The sequence below is a fragment of the Akebia trifoliata genome, chromosome 14 (genome assembly GCF_017979445.1).
Source record: "Akebia trifoliata isolate Shusen 1 chromosome 14, ASM1797944v1, whole genome shotgun sequence".
Lineage (NCBI taxonomy): Eukaryota > Viridiplantae > Streptophyta > Magnoliopsida > Ranunculales > Lardizabalaceae > Akebia > Akebia trifoliata.
Window position 1 is genome coordinate 8,237,010 of NC_141388.1, and position 22,824 is coordinate 8,259,833.

At 34.2% G+C, this 22,824-nt stretch overlaps 1 protein-coding gene across 2 annotated transcripts; it reads left to right on the top strand.

Annotated features, from left to right (window-relative positions):
• The first annotated feature begins 10,916 nt into the window (after positions 1-10,916).
• LOC147385997 (pumilio homolog 2-like) lies at positions 10,917-22,362 on the top strand. Of its 2 annotated transcripts, none has more exons than XM_086424473.1 (11): positions 10,917-11,123; positions 11,338-11,991; positions 16,897-18,299; positions 18,379-18,520; positions 18,619-18,726; positions 19,368-19,580; positions 19,694-19,804; positions 20,192-20,386; positions 21,510-21,684; positions 21,820-21,895; positions 22,013-22,362. In XM_086424473.1, exons 2-10 carry the CDS (start codon positions 11,410-11,412, stop codon positions 21,864-21,866), a joined length of 2,976 nt encoding a protein of 991 aa, XP_086280599.1. In that variant the 5' UTR covers positions 10,917-11,123; positions 11,338-11,409; the 3' UTR covers positions 21,867-21,895; positions 22,013-22,362. The 2 variants fall into 2 exon arrangements, with proteins under 2 accessions (XP_086280599.1, XP_086280598.1); XM_086424472.1 differs by having other exon boundaries at positions 10,918-11,123; positions 21,820-21,901.
• Positions 22,363-22,824: the final 462 nt, after the last annotated feature.

The window sequence follows — 22,824 nt, forward strand, 5'->3', positions numbered from 1 at the left end:
AAAAAGAAGAAGAAGAGGAGGGGGAAGAAGATGAGAGGAGGAGGAGAGGAAGAAGAAGATGACGAGGAAGAGGGAGGGGAGAGGATGTGGCGATGAAGGTGGCGGCGACGACGACGACAGGGACGGTAATGGCGACGGCGACTGCGGCAGCGGCGATGACGGCAACGGTTGCGGCGGCGAAGATGGCGACGATGGAGGTAAGTGAGGAAGATGAGGGAGAACGTCATGGTGGTGGCGGAGGAGGTGAGGGATGGAGAAGAAGAGAGAGAAGGTGGTCGGAGACGGAGCCAACGGCGACAGCGATGACGACGACGGCGAGGTTAGTGTAATGGTGGTGGTGGTGGTAGTAGGGAAGAATTGAGGATGGAAAATATGGGTGGATTTCATTTTCCCACCCCTATGGGTGGGAAAGTGAAATCCATGATTTAGTGGAATTTTTGAATGTGGTGGAAAATAAATTTCCATTTTCATGTGCAATCAAACACTTGAAAAATGTCATTTTCCATGGAAATTGATTTTCCACCCTATTTTCCATGTGCAATCAAACATACCCTTAAATTTTCGAGAAGCTTTAAAATAGGAATTAATTTTCCCCTTTTTGAAGCTACCAATTCTAATGAAATTTATTTATTTTACTCTTGTTTTAAAATTATCATACAAGTAAAATAATAATAATAATAATAATAATAATAATCTATTGACATTTAAATTTCCTTTCAAAATAATCAATGAGACTTTGTCTTACAATTTGCATTTTTTTCTTGCAACTCTCTATGGCACTTATTGGACCCTTATTATAGTATCTTGACTCCTCAATTCTTGATTTCGAATCCATCCCATCAAGATGAGATCGTCAAGCTCTTGTGATCCACTATCGAATCTATTCCAACAACTTGAACTCAGATCGTCGAATTCGTATCAATAACAATTGAGGGCGCATCACATCATCCAAACAGTAACATCTGCTCGTTTAAATTTGGAGTTCAATAGTTGTCCATTTTCAAATGCTTGATCAAAATTGAAAAAAAAAATTAAAGTTTTATTTTTATGTATTTTTTTTTAAATCTGATCTAGACTATGAATCCATGAAGACTAAGTAGTCATTTTTCGTCAATGTCATGTACTATGGATCATAGAACAAGTGCTTAAAAAAAACAGAGAACAAAAGTAATAAGAGAAAATGTTTTTTTCCTCAATAATGAGAGAGAGAGAATGACCTTTTTATTTAGGGGGTGTTTGATTGCAAGAAAATATTTATCGGACAAATTATTTGTTTGATAAACGAGTTGCCCAGCAAATGATGTATAGGCAAACCATTTTCCTTTGTTTGAGAATATCATGGAAAATCATTTGGAAAATTAGGTTAATTTTTTTATAGTAATTTTTAAATTTTATTTTATTATTTAATACATGGAAGGCATATTTTTTTTTTACATTTAAAAAACATTAAAATAAAAAAAAATAAAAAATTAATCTGTGATTTTAAATAGTAATATATTAATATCATATATTAAATTATCTTTTAATTTAGGTTTGTGGTCTATATTAAAAAATCAGTTAAAGAAAGCAATAAAAAAATTACATTAAAAAATGATTAAAAAATATTAAAAAACACTAAAAATTCTAAAAATGAAATTATTTTTATTATTTTAACTAAACTAAAAAAATAAAAAAAAAATACCCTTTTTTGCTTAATTCTCTATCTCTCTCTCTCTCTTTTTCTTTTTTAAATAATAAACTGGAAGGTCTTTGTGCAAGAAAAACACTTTCACTACTATCTTAGTAAGATTTCAACTCTTACTAATAGTCTTTGAACTCAAGTGGATTACCACATTGGCAATCTAACAGACAACCCTTTAGATTTCATGGAAAAAATCATATCCAATTAATTTAATTTTTTTCCAAAATAATTTTTTTGTGCTTGATCTAAGCTTTTGAAAATGGGTGGTTACCAAACTCCAAAACTTAAAACTAAAATTCAATTTTCTTTTTTAAAATTGATAGAATTTTGTCCTCTCTATCCCTGTGGAATCAAATCAGGTTTTCGGATACCACACAGTGATTGCAACAACCCTTGGTAAGATTTGAAATCTTACTAATATAGTGATGCTAGCCTTACTCTATGTGCAAAAACACATCCATCAAACTATCATAAGGGCTTATATGCAATTTAAACAATAGTTAAAGGGCTTCTGAAGATTATATATATAGCAAAAAAGGATATTTTTGCAGTTTTGAAAACTAAAGACCTTGATTATTGGGATTGTAAAGCATGTGCAGCATTTTTATGGGTTTTTTACTACAATGACCTTGGCTATATATTAAGTTTAAACCCAAAAGTAGGGGCATTTATGAGATCTAAATTTGACTCTACCTTGCCTATATAATAGAAGTTATGAGATCTAACGACTTAACAAACTAGCCTAACAGACTAACCAACTAGACTAACAGACTAACAGTCTACATGTAAGTACAGGCCCAAAGACAGGTTTGCTAACATGCCCCCTCAATATATCTCTCAAAAGTCGAAACCGTGTGGATATAAGAGATTTCGTCAAAATGTCTGTCGATTGATCAAGAGTGGAAATATGACAAACTTCAAGGTCCCGTTAAAGAATTTTTTTTCACTAATGAAGTGATGGTCCACTTCAATATGTTTGATTCGTGCATGGAATACATGATTGGAAGCTAAGGAAATCATTGATATGTTATCACACTAGATGATATAAGTATTTGGCGCACGGATATGTAAGTCCCGAAGAAGCATTTGTAATCAGGCAAGTTCAATAGCTGTTAGAGCGAGTGACCGATATTTCAATTCAATTGAGGATCTAGTGACAATGGGTCATTTTTTAGCACTCCAAATGATTGGATTATGACCCAAAAAGACATAATAACCGAGGGTGGATCGTCTGTCAGATGCATCCCCAGCCCAATCAACAGCAGAGTAGGCATGCAAAGAAAGTGGCTTAGGTCCATTGCCAACAAAAATATTTGGCATGCCTACGATTAACCTTATAGATGATTTCTGATTTCTAATTCTTGGATTTGAGATTTTTGCATCATGGCTAGACCCATTTATAAAGCATTATTCATTCACCATGAAGAGTATATATTTTAAATATTGGTTGTGAGGGTTTATGCATTACTATTTTAATAAGAATCTTACAAAACACTCACTTGGACTATCATGTTGGCCAAATAACACCTCAGACGTATAAAGTTTATGGCCTCTCAAAATATGAAGATTACCCAAACAAATGACTGGACTACTCCCGAGCAATGCATATCCAAAACACAATATTACAAATTTTGAGAAGGATGTGAAATTATCAATGACAAGATCAAGACGTAACTACAAAAGTGACGAGGCAAAGAGATTGTTCACCAACGAAAGGCATGTACGATAGAAGATGTTAACTTAGCAAGTTGCTAAGACATGTGGAAAGTGTTCCCACATCTTAGGTTCAACTCCTTTAGAACCGAACTTCACAATTACCTTGCCAAAAATAAAAGGCACGTACAATGCGTACAAGGGTAGGGAGATTCACTCTCGTGATAGAGTATTAGTATCAAGTTCCAATCCGAAAAATGTTAATCACGATCATATATTTCCCTAATATTGGAATCATCCCAAGAGGGCAAGTAAGTAACATGCTCATGCACACACTTTAATACGAGTATTAATCGAGTCCCTGACACTATGACAAGATTTGCATTTGACAAAGTAGTTAAACTTCTATTGCATGCAACCTAATTAAGACATGTAAAACACCCTTAGGGCGCCTACCACATCATACAGGGATGGCAAGGGCAAACTCAATAAGATGATGACACTGGTCCATTCAAAGCCATGTGTCAATTCTAGGGGGCATGGTAACTCCAAGACGATCATAAATTCAATCAAGCGCCCGAAGTATGTAAAAAGAGGAATGAAAAGGAGAAGGGGGACAAAACTAAGAGAATTCGACTAAAGCTGAAGTTGGATAACCTGGCCCACCAAAAAAAAAACAAGATTTATGGACTTGATCTTTAGCTCATGACCATAGTGTTAGGTTCAAAAAAAAAAAAAATTAGCGAATAAATTTAGGCCAAGCTATGGCCTAACACAATGTCCAATCTAGTTCAACCCAGCCTAATCTGCTACTATCACTACATGAAAAAAGGGGTAAATTTGACTCAAAGGTCCGTCAAATTTGCTTGGATATATATAGTAAAATGTATTACTTTATAACAAGAAAAATAAATAATATATCATAATTAAATAACAAGTTTACACTCATCTTTAATTATTTTTCAATTAAGATGAAGATTGAACCCTCATTTTTTATTTAAATAAATAAATAAATAATGCCGAAGTGACCTTAGGCTAAAACCTCATATCACATTCCTTTACAGTGGGAACCATAGATGCTTTCATCGAGATGCAAGTGAAAAGCAGTTATGGTTCATGTGCACTTTCACATCAAAAAGTGCGATATGAAGTTTCAACTTGAGGTCACTCCAACATGACTCTTAAAAAAAAATAGCATCAAATTATTCTAAACAGTTTGAATTTATTTTTTACTTTTTATGATGGGTTTTCGGACTTGTAGGCTCAACTAGCAGGGTGAGGCAATTGGCCTCTTAGAGCACTATATCTCGTCAAAATCCCTCGAGTACATGCAATACCCTACAAATCACACATACCGAGTAAGCAAGAATAAATCATTGGGGGGGGGGGGGGGAAGTGAATGATTGAAAACTCATGAGTTTAACGAGGTAAAAAAATAGGAAAAATTACTTAAAAAATCCTAGTTGGTATTTATTTCTAAATAGTCCCTAAGTTTTGCATGATAGCTTGATAAGACATTTAGTAAACTTTAAATTTGTTAATGGTCCCTCATTATTGGCGAACTCACCATGTTTTTTATTTATTGTTGAGTTCACCACTTTTTATTTATTGTTGAACTCGACGTTTTTTTATTTAGTGTCAAATTCATAATTTTTACTGTCGAACTCGATGCTTTTTATTTATTGTCAAGTTCACTACTTTTAAAATAAAAAAGTGGTGAATTCGATATTGGTAAAATCTACTCATTTTCAATTTTCGAGTCTTTTCTACTAAAATACATGAAAAAATTGACTAAAAACTTGAGATAATGACTTGTTTAGATGATTTCAATCCAAAAGAATTATTTTTGATTGATTTTCATTCAAAAATTAAGAAAAAAATAAGTGAAAAAACTCTTGAAAATGACTTCTTCTTCTTTCTTAAATCTTTTCCGATGGAATGGAGTCTCCAAAACTCAATTGAGATGCAAAAAATTTAATTTTTTGGACGAAAACAAGGACCGTTAAGAAATGAAAAATTTACTAAATGTAATATTAAGAGATCATCCAAAATATAGAGACTATTTAGAAGAAAAAAAATCCCTCTCTTAAGGTCCTTTAAATAATTTTTCTAAAAAAAAAAAAACATTGCTAAGTGGACTGGTCTAAGGTACAACTCCTCTCTTTTGGACACAGGTCCAAGCCTAATCCGAACCCGCTCAAGGATATCACAACGAGAATGGGAGAAGTGAAGGATTGAAAACTCGTGGGTTAAATAGGATAATTAAAAAATTGCAGTTATTACAAGATGCCCCATAAATCACATTTCATTTGGCGTCCCTCTCGTCAAAGCATTGTGCACGTGGCAACTAACTAGAAGTTATAATGCAGAGCCACCATTCACCTTAATTTCAATGAAAATTTGATATTGAAGGATGAATATCTCGCAATTTCCAAGGCTTTTAAATAAGAGTCGTGATTTCTGACACCCCCCATTCACACACGTCCCATACGCCTTCTTACGTGGTATGTTCTACAACCATAGATTTTTTTCTCTCGAGATCACAATCGTACATCTCCATAAATATATATAATGTTGTATCCCGAGAAAAAGAATCTATGATTCTAACATATGCTACGTCAGGAAATCATTGCACTTTAAATAATCCTCACTCACTCTCTCTCTTTCTCTCTAAAAGATGGAAAAGTTTGGATTTGGGGTCCATTGAATCAAGCAGATTTGAGCCCAAAAATCCTCGCATGATTAGCAAACATTATTAGCATAAGAAATTACACAGTGCGTTTTTAGTGTACTGAGGATGATGCACTCTACACATATCCATCGTTAGATTCAAATTATTAAACATCGATTGTTGGGGACCACTTTTGAACCCACATGACCGTTGACTTCTTTTGAAAATTGACTAATTTATAAGCAACTGAGTCCATCACCGCAATGAACAAAATAGTCAAACACAAATCGGAGATTGTGTGTGGCACGTGACTCGAACATTTATTACTAGGTCACGTGTGTTTGGCGTAAACAACATTATCTCACTCCGATTCATATAAAAAACGAACACTGAAAGTTTGAAATTAGAAAAATAAAAATAAAATAGCTAAGAAAAAGAGAGCTGTTATTACCACACCAACTTTTACTAATGCCCCATTAAGTCCTAGATAAATAATTAAAGAATTGCAAATATTTGGTGTGGCGTTAGTAAGAGTTGGTATGACAATAGTAACTCTAAAAAAAAAAAGGGTATCGTTAACTTGCAATAAATATACTTTACAAATTGGATTTTGTATCGAAAATGCCCTTAAAAAAATTATTTTTCTTACCAAAATAGCATCTGATTCCAATTTCCAATGTGTATTTATTGCACTTTAGCTAATGCATAATTTTGAATAACAAAGTTCTATATGAAATAATTTAAAGATAAATTTTAGGAAAATAATCATATTATTTTGTACCATTATAATTAAAATCAAGTTTTATAATAATTTTGTTTAAATAATTTAATGTAAATATTATTGTTATGATTTTTGGGAATAGTTTCTCATTGGTACTAACTTATCCGTAATCCTACTCAAGGATTTGAAGTTATGATTTAAAAAATTGAAAAAATACATCAAAAGAACTAAAATATGAGAGAGAGAGGTGATTAATTTACATTAAAATGTTTGATAGTATTGTAAATTAAGACAACTTAATTTACATTAAAATGTTTGATAGGGATCCCGTCATGTTGTTGTGTTTATAATTTTCTCCTTCTCCAATAAATCGGTCTTTTGGAGGACTAATTGGTTGGTTAACAGATTGTACAGGGATGAACACAACATGCTAATTAAATGGGTCAAAATGGGTTGACGTACCTAACCCAAACACAACCCGTTTAATAACTAGTTTAGATGATAGATTATAATTTGAACATGATTAGGCTCAAACTATTAATACTCGATCTCTCTCTATTGTTATTTTCAATAATATGGGCCAATTCAACCCTACATGCAATCAAATTCTCTGTATGCAATATGTACCACACTGATTCTAATGACAGTGGGGGACACATCTGCTTTATTTTATTACTAAAGATTTAAGATTCATTGCAATTTAAAGTCGATGACCCAATTTTCACTCCTCTTGACCAAGTGTTTTCGATTTTTAGGCTCTATCAAGTAAAAAATATTAATATTTTTAAGTACGATTGAATTGCCTGATTTAGACATGTCTGTTATTTGTACTTGCATTTATGATTTATATATGAAAGTAATTTATGTGTACATGTGAAAAATCTTATTCACCACCACGATGATCTAAAATTTCAATTTTATCGAATTTGTCGCTTATATGCATTCAAAGTTTTATCTGATTGCACATGAAAACATGTACATGGATTTTATTTTCCTTGGAAAAATGTGATTTTTCATACATGATTGTCTATTTTCCTTGAAATTCCTTATCTCAACCAAAGCAATTTATAACCCTATAGGGGAGTACAATTTCCTAACCCACTCCTGGGAAAATGGTTTTCCCATCTCCTAATATTATTCTCTCACAATTATCCCAACCCCCAAATTAAACTTAAAATTAACAATATCTTTTTTTAACATTTTTCTAAGTGCAATTAAACGACAAATTCATTTTTCCAAGAATTCATTTCCTCTTGGAAACAAAATACTTGCAATCATATAGACCCAAAAATTGTTCACTCAAATCTCAACCACGTTATTTATTTATAGAATAATATTGAAGTGACCTCAAGATTGTACCTTATATTGCACATCCTAACGTGAACGTGTGTCGGAATCATAGATGTTTTTCATCGAGATATGAGTAAAATATCATCTACGATTTCTACACACTTTCATGTCAGGATGTGCGATATGAGGTACACTCTTAAGGTCATTCCAGATTATATATATAGGGGAATACTAACATCCAAGACGTCATAGGGACGTTAACATTTTCCAACAATTTTTTTTAATAATACCCCTCCTCATTTTGTCTTTTAGTGAAAAAGACAAGTGTGTATTGGTCTTGTACACAATAAATGCTTATTTACATAATAAATGTTATGAATATTTAAGTATTTTGAATTAAATATATATATATTTTTTAGTAAATGCTTTGACAATCAATGCATTTATTAATGACATAATAAATGTATTTATTAATTAATGTCAATATAATTAATGCATTTATTAATGACATAATAAATGTTATGAACATTTAAGTATTTTGAATTAAATATATATTTTTGTAGTAAATGCTTTGACAATTAATGCCAATATAATAAATGCATTTATTAATGGTATAATACATATATTTATTAATCAATGCATTTATTAATGATATAATAAATATATTTATTAGGTAAAAGACTATCACACCTTTATCTTTTTTACTAAAAGATAAAATGATGAGGATATTATTGAAAAAAAGAGTGTTGGACAATGCAAACATCCCCATGAGGTCTTGTATATATATATGTGTGTGTGTGTGTGTGTACATAATAAACAAGACTCATGACTCGTACAAACCTAATCGAGCCATCATCAAGTCAACGATTTTGAGTCATAAAGTTTTCCTACTTTGACAAAGAGAGACAAAAGCTTATTAAATCTAGTTGAATGCAACATATCTTAATCTTAGGTTATGTCATCCACATATTTTTAGGTTAATGCCCCCTACATTTTTAAGTAGCAAGTTCGATAGCTTTAAGGTTTTACAAATTATAAAACCTAAAAGACTTCAAGTGAGAAACATATAACTTTATGATTATAAAAAATGGTCTCTCGTAAATACTAGGAATGTACCAACTATTATTTTTCACTTGTTCAATTGTTACTCTATTTGAATTTAATTATATCAATTGGAATCTCAGAGGGCAAATCATGTTTCTCGGAGGTCAAAATCATTTTTCTTGTAATAATTAAATTATATTAAAATATATATATATATATATATATATATATATAGACCTATAAATTTTTAGTAGAAATTTACTTGGTTTGATATTTGCTATACTACTTGCAAACTCAAAACCCATTAAAAGTATAAATGAAAATAGAAAATTGTTATACTATTATAAATAATATCTAAATAAAATATCTAATATAGATATTATATTATACAGATCTCAACAAGAATTTTCAAGAAATAAAATAGAATACCTAAATAAACCAACGAGTTTTGGGTATAGTGAATAGGCCTCCCTCTAAAAAGGGAGAGCTCTTGAGTTCAAGCCCTTTTGTTGACCACCCACAAAGATTTATCCCGTCCTTCTGGATATGTGTAGTATTGCATTTACTCGAGGGACTTGGACAAGGTATTCTGCTCTAAAAGGCCAGTTGCCTTGCCCCTACTAGTAAGGTCTACGAATCGAACACTTCTATCATTAAAAAAGAAGAAGAGAGAGATAGAGAATTCATGAATACATATGATTGATTGTAATAATTTTATCTAACAATATTGTTTATTAAAGAATTAAATAATTTTATAATATTTTTTTTCAATTTTTTTAAAACAAAATTCTAAAAGTAGTATATTCATATATATGCCATTTTATATAATACAATTTCCCCCAATATACCCTAATTCAGAAAAAAATCAAATAAAACTAATTCATTAAAAGATAGAGAGACTTATCGGACATACATATTCGTTGCATTTTTATTACAAAAACTCCCTTATTATATCAACTTTGTTACTCAACAAACCTTGAATGGAATTCACGTCATTTAAATAACTAAATACCTACAAGACCATCATTTCTTTTTATCATATACCATTATATCAGAGGTATTATAAGCATTTATTTACTTATTTTTAAATGTGAGTCACATTCCAAGATTTGTTAAGAAAGTAAAACATTTTTTTTACTAAATTATGAAAGTTTACCACATCAGGTATCCCAAAACATGACCTAATGCCATGAGATCGGAGATAACAAAATTCTACGAATTTCTAAAAACAATTTCAAGATTTTTATTTTTTATTTTTAACTATTGGATTTCAATTTTAAATTTGAGAGTTCGGTAGCATGGATCAAGCTCAAAAATGTTTTTTTTTTATTTAAATTATTTACTTTTGAATATGAGTTTTTCCATTAAATCCAAAAGGTTGTGGTGTTAGATTTCCAATTTGATAATCGATGTGGGTCCAACGACCCTTTAGTAGGATTTTAAATCTTACTCCATAAGTATGCAGTCTTTTTTAAGAAAGAAAGGTTTGTTGTGCCACAACCTCATATAGTGAGGGAGTTTTTTTAATAGAAGATATTTAAAAAAAAGTATATTATATTTCTAGGTTATTTTGGTCTTTTTGAATACGTTACTTTATGCTTTAGGTATGGTGAAGTGGCAAATACTTTGAACACGAGGAGAAAAACTACTGATCTTTGCATCTTTTTGTGTCAGTCGGCTCACACTTGGTCTCTAAACCTCGGTTGTAACCCCCACCGTTGAAGAAAATTTCAATTTAATCACCAAACAAAAAACAAAATGACCAATTTAGTCCCATTATTTATTAAATTTCGTTAAATAAAAACCCTAAAAGTTTTTCTTACAAAAACAAATTTATTGTCTGATCAATGGACACTTAATCCAACGGTCGTGATTTTTCCGACTCTTCTACTTATCACTCACACTCTCACTGTCTTCTTCCCTCTCTCGCCTACATTTGTCCTACGGTTTCGTTTTCTTCTGCTTTAAAACTTGATAATGGCGAAATCAAACGTTGATCTTCGATTTTCTCGTCTCCAGAATCAGAAAAATCCTTCATTTTGTATTTGATCATCAAGTTCTTGGTAAATTCGAACTCAGTTGAACAAATTTTATAATTTGATTCTCATTTCATGCTCGATCATCAACTATTTATTTTTAAATTTAAGAATTTAGTTCTTCAATTTGAGAAAAATAAAGTTTTTCTGAGTTCTAACTGCGAAAAATCGTTTTTATTTTTATTTTTAAATATATATAGTTTAAAGTGGGTGTTTTAGTTGTGTGAGCTTTGTTTTGTAGGTGAAGAGCAGTTCAAGTTGCAGTTTTTCCACCTAAATTAGTATTTTTCGTATTTTAATCTCTGATCTTGGAATGGTTACAGAGACTGAGAAGTCTCTGAAGATTTTAGCTGAGACAGAAATGCGTCCGATTCTTGGAATCAGTGACGATGGATCATCAAATGGTGAAGATTTAGGGAAGGAGGAAGGAGAGATGAATCTTTATAGGAGTGGTTCTGCTCCTCCAACTGTTGAAGGCTCGTTAACTGCGGTTGGAGGACTTTTCAGCCATGGCGGTGATTCTTCTGCTTCTGCTTCTGTTTCAGAAGCAGAAGAAGAGCTTCGGTCTGATCCATCTTACCTTTCTTACTATTACTCTAATGTGAATCTAAACCCTCGGCTTCCGCCACCGTTGCTTTCGAAGGAAGATTGGCGGTTCGCACGGAGGTCTTCGGTTTTGGGAGGGATTGGAGATAGACGGAATGTGAATCAGGTTGATGAGATGGGGAGCAGATCGCTGTTTTCGTTGCAGCCCGGGTTTAATTCACATTTAGAAGAAAGCGAAATCGATTCGAGGAAACAACAAGTATTGGCCGAGTGGGGAAGTGATGGATTGATTGGGTTACCGGATTTAGGACTAGGGAGCAAACGGAATAGCTTCGCGGATATTTTTCAGGTGATTTTACCAATTATCGTTCTTTAATTACAGGTTTTGATTTGTTATTGATGTATTTGGTTATATGAAGTTGATGGATTGTTGTTCACAGATAAATAAAGTTCTGTTTTTTTGTTACTGTTATCTTTTGCATATTGCAGGGAAAGTTTGCTAATCTATCGATTAATTGAAGCTGCTTCCTTAGCAAATTAAGGCATTATATTCAGAATATAAATGTTGTTTGCCAGTGTTATATCATCATGCATGTCCGATTATTTGATCTTACATTTTGATTTGTCATGTCTGCATTATTTTTATTTTTTTAAGTTTCCTCATTTTGATTGTTGATGATCGGTTTTTTACACTAAGCATAGACTTAGTAGGATTATCAAGGTGATTGGCATTAATACAGAGTTTGATTTCTTCCATGAATAAAGATACTTTTATTGCCAATACTCGTTATGATGGGAAGAGGTCATTCGTTTTAGGTAGTATATCTTCGGTTCTGTGCTACTCTTTTTGGGCCCTGTATGATCAAATCATCTATCTTTTTTTCAAACTAAAATCCATCAAGTTGTTTTCCTCTCTGCCTATCGACAAATCCAGGTTCCCATTCAACTCATGCCAGTCCTAAATTTCTTAACATTGTAATTTTCTCGTTGGTTCCTTACTTTCATAGCTAATGATACCCAAATATCTAATACATGACCGAAGTACCACAATCCCAAATAAAGGAGGAGTGTTATGTTAGGTTGGTAGCTGGAGTAGAAACTTTGCCATCTCCTAACAAGTATCTTGATCCTTTGTTTCATTCTTTAGAATTGAATGGAATAACATGATTCGTTCGGCCGACGTTGGATATTTTTTATAAGACTTTGATGATGATATTTTTTTTATTGGTAAGATATGATATGTATACCGTTGGGGATATGGGTACAATACAGATCTTTCAGGTATTTATTTATGTCAAAAGTTACAAAATATTGTTATAATAGATACAATTTTAAATCAATAATCCAACTAACAATATTCATATCATTAGTAAGTAATGGGTGACATGTGCGTTTGCATGTGACGCAAAAAATTCAAGGATTGATATGATGTGAGAGCACAAGTAATTACAAAGGACTGTTTTGGAAATTTAATTTAAAAAGGTCAGTAATTTTGGTAATATGAATTATTGGGAAAGGGAGAGATTGAGTTGTTACAAGGCCACATATAAATGTGTCGATAATTCACACGAGTACGAGGTGTATATGAACAAGGCCTTTGAGAATTCCAAAATGCCTACACTTTCATATGCATGTTTTGTAATATATTGTCGTCCATAATAAATGCAAGAGTATTTTTAATAAAATAAAATAAAAAGGTTACAATGATTGGGAGGTTCAAGACGAAGTCCACCTTCTCAACCAACTTCCTACATTCCTATTATCCCATCGGAAGATGACCGGAGGGAATGGATATGTTACTAGGAGAAGTCCTTGGTCAAATAATTTTTCTCATCCTTGGTGTCTACCACTTCCTGTTAAATTCCCTATTGTTTCCATTTGAGACCACAAAGTTTCCTCCAAGATGTCATTTTTCATTTGGTTTGCCATTTTGGATAAAATTTTAATTGCTTATCAATTAATAAGTGGGGATACACTATGCTGAACTCTTATATTCTTTTTTGTGAAGTGAATGATGAATCAGTAAACCTTTTGTTGATACATTGCCCCATTCTTGAGAGAGATGTGATCCTATTCCCACCCTATCCTTGTTTTATACATATTGGATTTTTCCTAACTCTTTATTGTCAGTATTCCAGAGTTAGCAGATCATGGTCTTTTCACATAGAAAGAGAATCTTATCATACCTTTTGCTATAAGTTGGGGGACTTGGAAGGAAAAGAATAGAAGAATCCTTTAAGGAAAGGAGCCATCACTTCAGGAAATTATCATTAGCATATTAGGGCTGTTGTTCTTTTGGTGCAAGTTATTTGATGAATTCAAATGTATATTTTTTGCGTACTTTGTGTTTACGTGGGACCTTATATGTGTGAACCCTTGATAGATTCAGTTATTTTTTGTAACTAAGCCAGTCTTCTTGATCTTATTTTTTTCAATAAAAAAATTATACCTATAAAAAATTGAAAAGTAAAAGAAAACATTTCAATGCATCGTAACTTGATAAAAGTAGATTTGCTAATATCAACCCATCGTTATATTTAGCTATTTAATAAATTTTGTATGGAGGATGGAATACACCAACTCTCTTTCAAAAATAGTTTTTTAATTTATACTCTTGAAATAAAAGGTTAGACTACCTTACATGTCAGGATGCATCCATGTGTTGATGCATGTCTGAGACGAAAAAATTCCTAAAAGTTCCATGTCCTTGTTTCATAGGGTGTGGCAATTTAAGATAGCGGTGTATTTAATAATGGGCAAGTGACGCCCAAGTATTCATTTTAAAATAGTAAGATATGAAACTTATTTTCATAGACTTTTTTATTGTATGTTTATGCATGTGCTCGTTCATGTATATGAGTTACCTTTTATAACGTTATAGGTGGAAATATCAATGCCATAGATTTTAAGTTGTTGCTAGGGATACCTGTGTCCCAATTTTTTTTAGATGTTGAGTTGTTACCTTGCTTCACCATACCTGTATCTATATCTGAACATCTGTGTAGCAATCCAATATTACACCAAATTCCTACTCACCAAACTACAACATTTTCTCATAATTGAGTATGTGGAAGGGGTGGCAAGATAAACAGGCACCTTAGAGCCCTGCATGCAGCAGAATCCCAGGATAAGGGGAATGACCAAACCTGTGGTTAGGCTTTTCCAGTGGAAGATGCATCTTTATTGAATGCTATTTTTGGTTATCACCAGCTGGAAAAAATATCTAGGAATGTTTTTGGAATTTTGTATTCTATTTCAACATTTTTTTTTTAGCTTAAAATTTATTAGGACATATTTGTGTTTGCATCTTTGGTATGCCATTATAAATAAGATACCTTTTATATTAGTGCGTCGACACTTTTTCTATATGAAAATATTCCAATTATCAAAAAAAAAATTCCACTTTTAAAATTGTTTTGTATCTTAACCTTCCTTTTTCAAAGTGAATCCTTTGTAGTCAAGACAAGCACCCCTTAAGGCAGGGCACACCGAAGACGCCTTAATACATGTGGGGTGAGGCAGTGTAAGTAAGGCACACCAAGCACATACCTTGATTGCGCCTCAATCAAGGCGCAAGGCACAGTAGGAGTATGCCTCACTAAAAATGGAAAAAAAAATGCATTTATAAGACATCAATCTTTGATTAGATTCACATCTTTACATTAAAAAAATATTTATTTGAAAAAGTATATATTTTTTTTACTTGGGCCCAATAGGGTTATAGGCTAGTCTAAGGTATAGCCTACCTTTCTAGGACTGGGTTAGGGCTCAACCAAGCTCGGCTCGAACCAGCCCATTGATGGCCCTAGTCATGGTTCGAAATATTTAAATGTATTGGTCGTTAGTATGAATACCGGCCACGACCGATAAAAAACATTGACCCCCAAGCATTGAATGTTTTGAGAATGTATCGACCAATACAGTATTGGTAAACATTCCTCCGATACGACATTTTAAACCTTGACCCTAGTTGTTATTGTATCATAACAGCAACAACACATGTTGTTGGCCAGCTTCTACTTCTTTTTCATTCATTATTCTTGTTCTTCTTCCTCTCTAATTTTCTTGCCATTGTTGATCATCTCCTTCTTGAAGTGTTGAATACATTAACTTGTTTAAAAAATTCATATATATATATATATTATAATCATAATATATCTATAATCCATCTTTCATTATTTAATTTTATAATTTTATTGTGCTCTATTTCACTCAGACGTGTGCCTCAGGCACCAGGAGGCCTTTGCGCCTTAAGGCACCTTTCGTCCTTAACTACATTGTGTGAATCATCACCTGTGCTCTATATATAGAACTTGAAGTAAGGTTGGAGCTCTAGGATAGACAAGTGGATAAAACATGCAGAAATAATGATGAGCGAAAAACATAAAAGTATGCATGCATATAGTGCTGCACTACATGTGAAGGACTCCCCATATTTTGATAAGTTTACTTGAAGAACTCTTCCCCAGTCTTTCTTGTCTTCCGTTCGTTTTTCTTAATTTTACAAAATTTCATCAAATTAAGTAAACGAAAAGAATATGTACAGAATCTCCATCTTTACCTCCATGAAAAGATGATTCTCAAGAAGGGAGGGTAGGTGGTGGTTTTAAGATAGGAGAGTAATGTTAGCAAATGCACCTTGCATGTTGGGCTCACTGTGGAATCTAAAACCTCATTTACATTTGGATTTTCTCGATTTGCACGGAAGTGGTTTGACTTTTTTATCATCTTATGTTTGGGTTTCCTGTTATAGACATTGGTTTCAAGGCAAAGGATGCTCTAAAGTTATTGTTAGTGCCTTGTCCCAAGAATTGTTGTATTTTTATGCATTTTCATTATTCATGATGCAATTCACTTCAAACCATATTCGATTTTACGTTTACATAGTTTGTTCTACTACTGACTCTGTATCTCTATCTCTCCCTCCCCCCACCCCCACCCCACTAAAAGACATCTCCACTGAGTCTGTTTGTATTTTGCAGATGCGATAAGTTTTTAGATTGGTTTTGGCTGTTGGTTCTTTTCTAAAATTTCTCCTCTTTTATTGATGAGAATACCATCATTCAAAGTTTTTCCTCATCTTTGTTATAGTTTTATACCTTACTGGATATCATATGTTCACAAATCTTACCAAGTTTGGTTGATTTTAATATAAACATTTCTATTACATATTTTCTGTATTAAATAGAACTTTGAATATTTTGAAACATTGGAGTTATGGTTCTTATATTGAAGTAAGAAGTTTTTGATGCAGGATGATTTGGGCCGTGCAACTCTCGTCTCTGGGCATCCATCTCGTCCAGTTAGCTGTATTTCCTTCAACAGCGGTGTTGATACTTTGGGCCCTGCTGAAGCCAAGCTTACTCAATTGCAGCATGAATTAACATCTGCAGATTCTTTGCGATCTGCAAATGTTCAGGGCATTTCTATGGTTCCAAACATTGGTGCATCGACTTCTCATACTTTTGCATCCGCTTTAGGTTCCTCCTTGTCAAGAAGCACCACTCCTGATCCTCAACTTATTGTTAGGGTTCCTAGTCCTTATCTTCCTCCAGTAGGAGGAGGGAGGTTTGGTGCTTCAGATAAGAGAAGTATCAATGGTCCAAACTCATTCAGTGGTATCCCTTCTACTATGAGTGAGTCTGTGGATCTAATAACTGCTTTCTCGGGCATAAACCTATCAACAAATAATGTGGTCGACAATGAAAACCATCTGCCATTGCAGATTCAACAGGAAATTGATGATCATCAAAATTTCCCTTTCAATATGCAAGGTGATCTTGAGCAAGTTGAACTGCACAATTCATACTTGAAAGGACCCTCTCCACCCAATCTTAGTAGCGTGGGAGGTTTACCTCCCACCTATCACAATGTAGACGGTACAAATTCAGAATTTGCGAACTATGGTTTAAGTGGGCATTCCATCAATCCAGCATTGTTGTCTATGATGGCTAACCAAGTAGGCAGTAGTAATATTCCTCCTCTATTCGAAAATGTAGCTGCAGCATCTGCAATGGCGGCCTCTGGCATGGACTTGAGGGCATTTGGAGGAGGTTTGCCTTCCGGGCCAAATTTATCGGCAGCAGAATTACATAATCTTAATAGAATGGGGAATCACATGGCAGGGAGTGCTCTGCAAGTGCCCCCTGTGGAACCTATGTACCTTCAGTATTTGAGGACAGAATATGCTGCAGCACAGCTTGCTGCCCTTAATGACCCTTCTATTGATAGAAACTATATGGGAAATTCATATGTGGATTTACTAGGACTCCAGAAAGCATACCTGGAATCATTACTTTCAGCTCAGAAGTCACAGTATGGTGATCCCTTTGTAGGTAAATCTGGTGGTTTGAATAACAGTTACTATGGAAATCCCACATTTGGTGGTCTTGGGATGTATCCTGGAAGTCCCTTAGCAAGTCCTGTTGTTCCCAATTCTCCTGTTGGATCTTGTAGCCCTTTGAGAGGTAGTGAGCGAGACATGCAGTTTACTTCTGGAATGAGAAACTTAGCTGGGGGTGTCATGGGATCTTGGCACTTGGATTCTGGTGCTAACCTAGATGAAAGCTTTGCATCCTCGCTACTGGAAGAATTTAAGAGCAACAAGACCAGATCCTTTGAACTTTCAGTAATTGAAGGTCATGTTGTTGAGTTCAGGTATGTGCTGCTCATAAATCCTTGTCTCATAATTTTATCTAATCATCCGATCGTCTCATTCAGTGTTGTCTTTGAGCAGTGCTGATCAGTATGGAAGCCGGTTCATTCAGCAAAAGCTGGAAACGGCCACCGCTGAGGAGAAAAACATGGTTTATCAGGAAATCATGCCTCAAGCATTTTCATTGATGACAGATGTTTTTGGTAACTATGTGATCCAGAAGGTATCTATACTTCTTTTTTACACTGGTTTATTTAATATGCTATATGTATATTCAGTTCCTTTTGTTTGTAGTGGCTGACAATTGACATTTTCCTTCAGTTTTTCGAGCATGGAACCACATTTCAAAGACGAGAATTGGCAAACCAGCTCAATGGGCATGTGTTGACACTTAGCCTTCAAATGTATGGTTGTCGGGTGATCCAAAAGGTATATTGTCATTTGACCTTTGGAGCAAGGGAGTGTCTTGGGAGTACTCTGACAGAAAGTGTCCATCCTTAAGCACAACCATGTGTTAAATTTGAACATATTTCCTTCCATTTTCATAATGTTCAACACAAAATTTAGCCGACGTTTTCATTTTTTATACATTTCAATAGAAATTACTTTTCATTTCAAGAAAAATTTCATTGAATAGTAAATTTTCGACCAAAATAGTCATATTATAGTTATAAAAATGCAAGATTTTGGTGAAAACATTTCAATCAAGTTTGAAATGTTTTTTAACGTTTTTATGTTATAATTCTGTTCATCTTGGGAGTTTTTGTGGTGCTAACTGCAAGTTTGTTATTTGGAAAGAGAACTTGAAAAATCTGGATGATTTTAGAAGGTAAAATAATGCTTCTGTTTTTCTCTACTGCCGCTGAATATCATGCTGTGGAATTATTTTGGATATCTCTATATTTATCACTTATCTATGGGACCTGCAGAAGCAAATGCACAAGAAAGCTTTATTTTTCTAGTCAACAATATTCCAATTCTGTTTGTCTGATTTTCTTGGCTGCCCTAATCCTATTTGAATTGATGAATAATGATACATTTTAACCAAGAGGTTGAACTGATTGACACAGGCAATAGAAGTTGTTGATTTGGACCAGCAGACAAATATGGTTGCGGAGCTTGATGGTCATGTCATGCGATGTGTACGTGATCAGAATGGAAACCATGTCATCCAGAAGTGTATCGAATGTGTTCCTCAGGATGCAATTCAGTTTATCATCACTTCCTTCTATGATCAAGTTGTGGCACTATCCACCCATCCATATGGCTGTCGTGTCATACAGGTTCAGAAGTGATATGTTTTCTTCAATAATCATTTTGTTTATCATATACATTGAAAGAGTGAAGAGTAACAGCCTGCCTTAGATGCTAACATGGTATTCCTTTAATGTCACAGAGAGTTTTAGAGCATTGTAACGACCCCACAACCCAGCGTATCATGATGGATGAGATACTGCAATACATTTGCATGTTGGCACAAGACCAGTATGGAAATTATGTTGTTCAGGTTAGTTGTTGTTATTGAACTCCTACTACATGTACTCTTGTGGTGTAACAACCACAGTAAGGGAAGGGATTTAAAATGAATGGCCTCTTTCTTGATATGTTTGATTTTAGTTATTTATCATTAAAGTAAAAATAAAAATAGAACCATGTCTCAATGTACCAAATTAACATTTTGAATTTATGGAGGTCCGGTCTGATCCGCATGCACCCTTAATCTTTTAGACTGCCATAGTGCAGCTCTTGTACCCCATCCATTCCCCACACAATCTTTACTTGGAAGGTGTTGAATTTCACAGCTTTTTGTAGTACCAAGATTATAAATTTCATGTCATTTCCATAGATGTTATGTTGGTTTTGTTTCTTGATCTGTTGCTTGCATGGATGACAGCATGTGCTGGAGCATGGAAAACCACATGAACGTTCTGCCATAATCAAAAAATTAGCTGGGCAGATAGTTCAAATGAGCCAGCAGAAGTTTGCTTCCAATGTTGTGGAGAAATGCTTAACTTTCGGCGGTCCTGAGGAACGCCAGATCTTGGTGAATGAGATGCTTGGCACCACTGATGAAAATGAACCTCTTCAGGTTTGTGAACTGACTTCAAGGTTTATATCACTGGATATGGTTGAAAAGCATCTTCTAGTTTTGTTTTTTGGTTGGTTGGTTGGGGTGGGGGGATGCTTGTTCCACTATTGTTATTGCATTCATGTTTCTTTGTTTTGACCTTAGAGGGCATAATTTGTATGTATTATTGGGTACTTTGGATACTTTTTCATTTGTGTTGTGGTGGGTGGGTCAGCTTCATTTGGGAGGAGGAGGGGGGTGCTTGTTCCACTAATGTAGTTGCATACGTGTTTCTTTGTCTTGACCTTAGAGGTCACAATTTGCATGTTTTATCAAGTACTTTGTTCATTTGTTTTAGAGTTATTCTCTTAAATGCTTCGTTTGTGAATCTGACACCCTTGCATGATGTGGTCTAGCCCAACCCTTTTTTTATTAGGGTAAAGGTTCACACAAAAGATACCTGTGTAAACACCCCACCCACGGAGAAGTCAAACTTCTAATTTTCATGTGATACAGCAAGTACATGGAGCATTTCTGCTAATGCATTCAGACTCATCGAGGACCTGTATGAAGTCTCGGAAAAAATTTCCCTTTGGAAAAGTTTTCCTTAAAAAGATATCTCTCTCTCTCTCTCTCTCTCTCCTCTCTCTCTCTCTCTCTCTCTCTATATATATATATATATTGGAGAATTCAAAAATGTAAAAAAAAAAAAATTTCAAGAAATTTTTTTAGGAAAACTTGTCCAAACTTTGAATGGGATGTAAGAAAAGTATAACTGATGAGATAATCCGAACCAACAGATTAACTCAACCACGCACTGGTTGACTTTTGAGCAGAAACTAAAATTTATGCAAGCTTTTATAGAAAACTATTGAATGGGGCATCCCTGCAAACACATTTCAAGAAGAGTCCATTTAGTTAATGCTTGTGCACTCTTGGTTTTCACCCATTTTATGGGTTAGGTAGAGTGACTTGGGTTTAATTGTTCTTTTAGTTAGAGTGACTTTTCAATAATAGTTCATTTAGACCGATCAAAAAAAAAAAAATTGATTTAGTTAATGTTTGCATACTCTTGTTTTTTGCCCATTTTGTGCCTTAGGTAGAGTGACTTGAATTTGTTTTGTTTTTTGGCTTGTGGGTTTAGGCAATGATGAAAGATCAGTTTGCAAACTACGTTGTACAGAAAGTGCTAGAGACGTGTGATGACCAACAACGTGAACTAATCCTCTCACGAATAAAGGTTCACTTGAGCGCACTGAAGAAGTACACATATGGGAAGCATATTGTTGCCCGTGTAGAGAAGCTTGTTGCAGCTGGGGGTACCTTATCATATCTCCCTCTCTTTCTCTCTTTCTGTGTGTGCGCTCTCGTGTGTGCCCTGTCATGTTTATACTGTTACCATTCGGTCATTTCTCTGTATGGGAGCTATCTAACAAGACTCTGTTTGCTTGCAGAAAGGAGAATTGGTCCTCGGTATACATACCCTGATTTGATTGCATAGGAAGGAAAGTTACTGTACAGCTAACTGAGGCTAGTGTGAGCTTTCTCTTTCTCTGTCTCTAGTTATCGCTATCTGAGTCTATTAGGTAGATAATATCTTATTGGAAATAAAATGGTTGCTTATACTGAAAATTGTACATTGTGTAGTTTGAGGATATACCTAGAATCAGGCAAAGTGAGGTTCAGATGGTTAATATACCTGATGCCCCTGCAGAGATAAATGACCGGTACAGGTTATAAGGGTGTAAAAAGGAAAAAAAGGGAGGTAGTTAATATATTAATGCGCGGCTGTACAAATGTCGCCATGTGGAGAGCCTTTGTTGTTTAGTTATAGACCAAAAGTTTTTTAATGTATGGATTTATAATTTTCCATTGTAATCTTCTGATATGGCTAAGTCCCATGTTTGAGGACTAAGTCTTTTACTTTGATAAATGCTGGCATGAAACATGGCTATGTTTCAGTTTTCTATGACAGTAAATGGATTATAGTTCTTGTATTTATGTGTGTTAAAAGTTATTTCCTGTGCATCTGTTACTGACATTGGCCTTTATCTTATGCTCCTAACTATTACCTTCCATGTCCATGTTTTGAAAGCAGACTTGCTTTCAAATCAGCCTCTTTGGAACCAGATTGAACCATGAGGGTTTGACCCATTTGTCCCAAGCCACAACTTGTTTCTAGCTTCACATTCTAGTCTTCAGTTGTTTGTATGGGTATGTTACAGACCAATGTGGTTGGAAAAAGTAGACGGGCATGCTGGTGCCGATATGGGCCTCCAGGGCTACAGTCTTGATGATTTAGAAATTTTTTTTTTTTTTTCGTTTGCCAGGATCTGAAACTTAACATGCCAAAATGGGATGAGGCAAGTAGTCTACCAGTTTTGACTCTGCAGTTCGACTTGCCTGGTTCTTAGGCACATCTTTGGCCTTAATGATGAGCTACCACACTTCTTGGAGAA

Excerpts from the sequence above, each read along its gene's own strand:
- LOC147385997 (XM_086424473.1), top strand. The coding sequence starts at position 11,410 with ATGGTTACAGAGACTGAGAAGTCTCTGAAGATTTTAGCTGAGACAGAA. Across the intron at positions 18,521-18,618 it reads GTAACTATGTGATCCAGAAG|TTTTTCGAGCATGGAACCAC; the intron begins GTATCTATACTT and ends ATTTTCCTTCAG. Across the intron at positions 19,581-19,693 it reads ATGGCTGTCGTGTCATACAG|AGAGTTTTAGAGCATTGTAA; the intron begins GTTCAGAAGTGA and ends TTAATGTCACAG.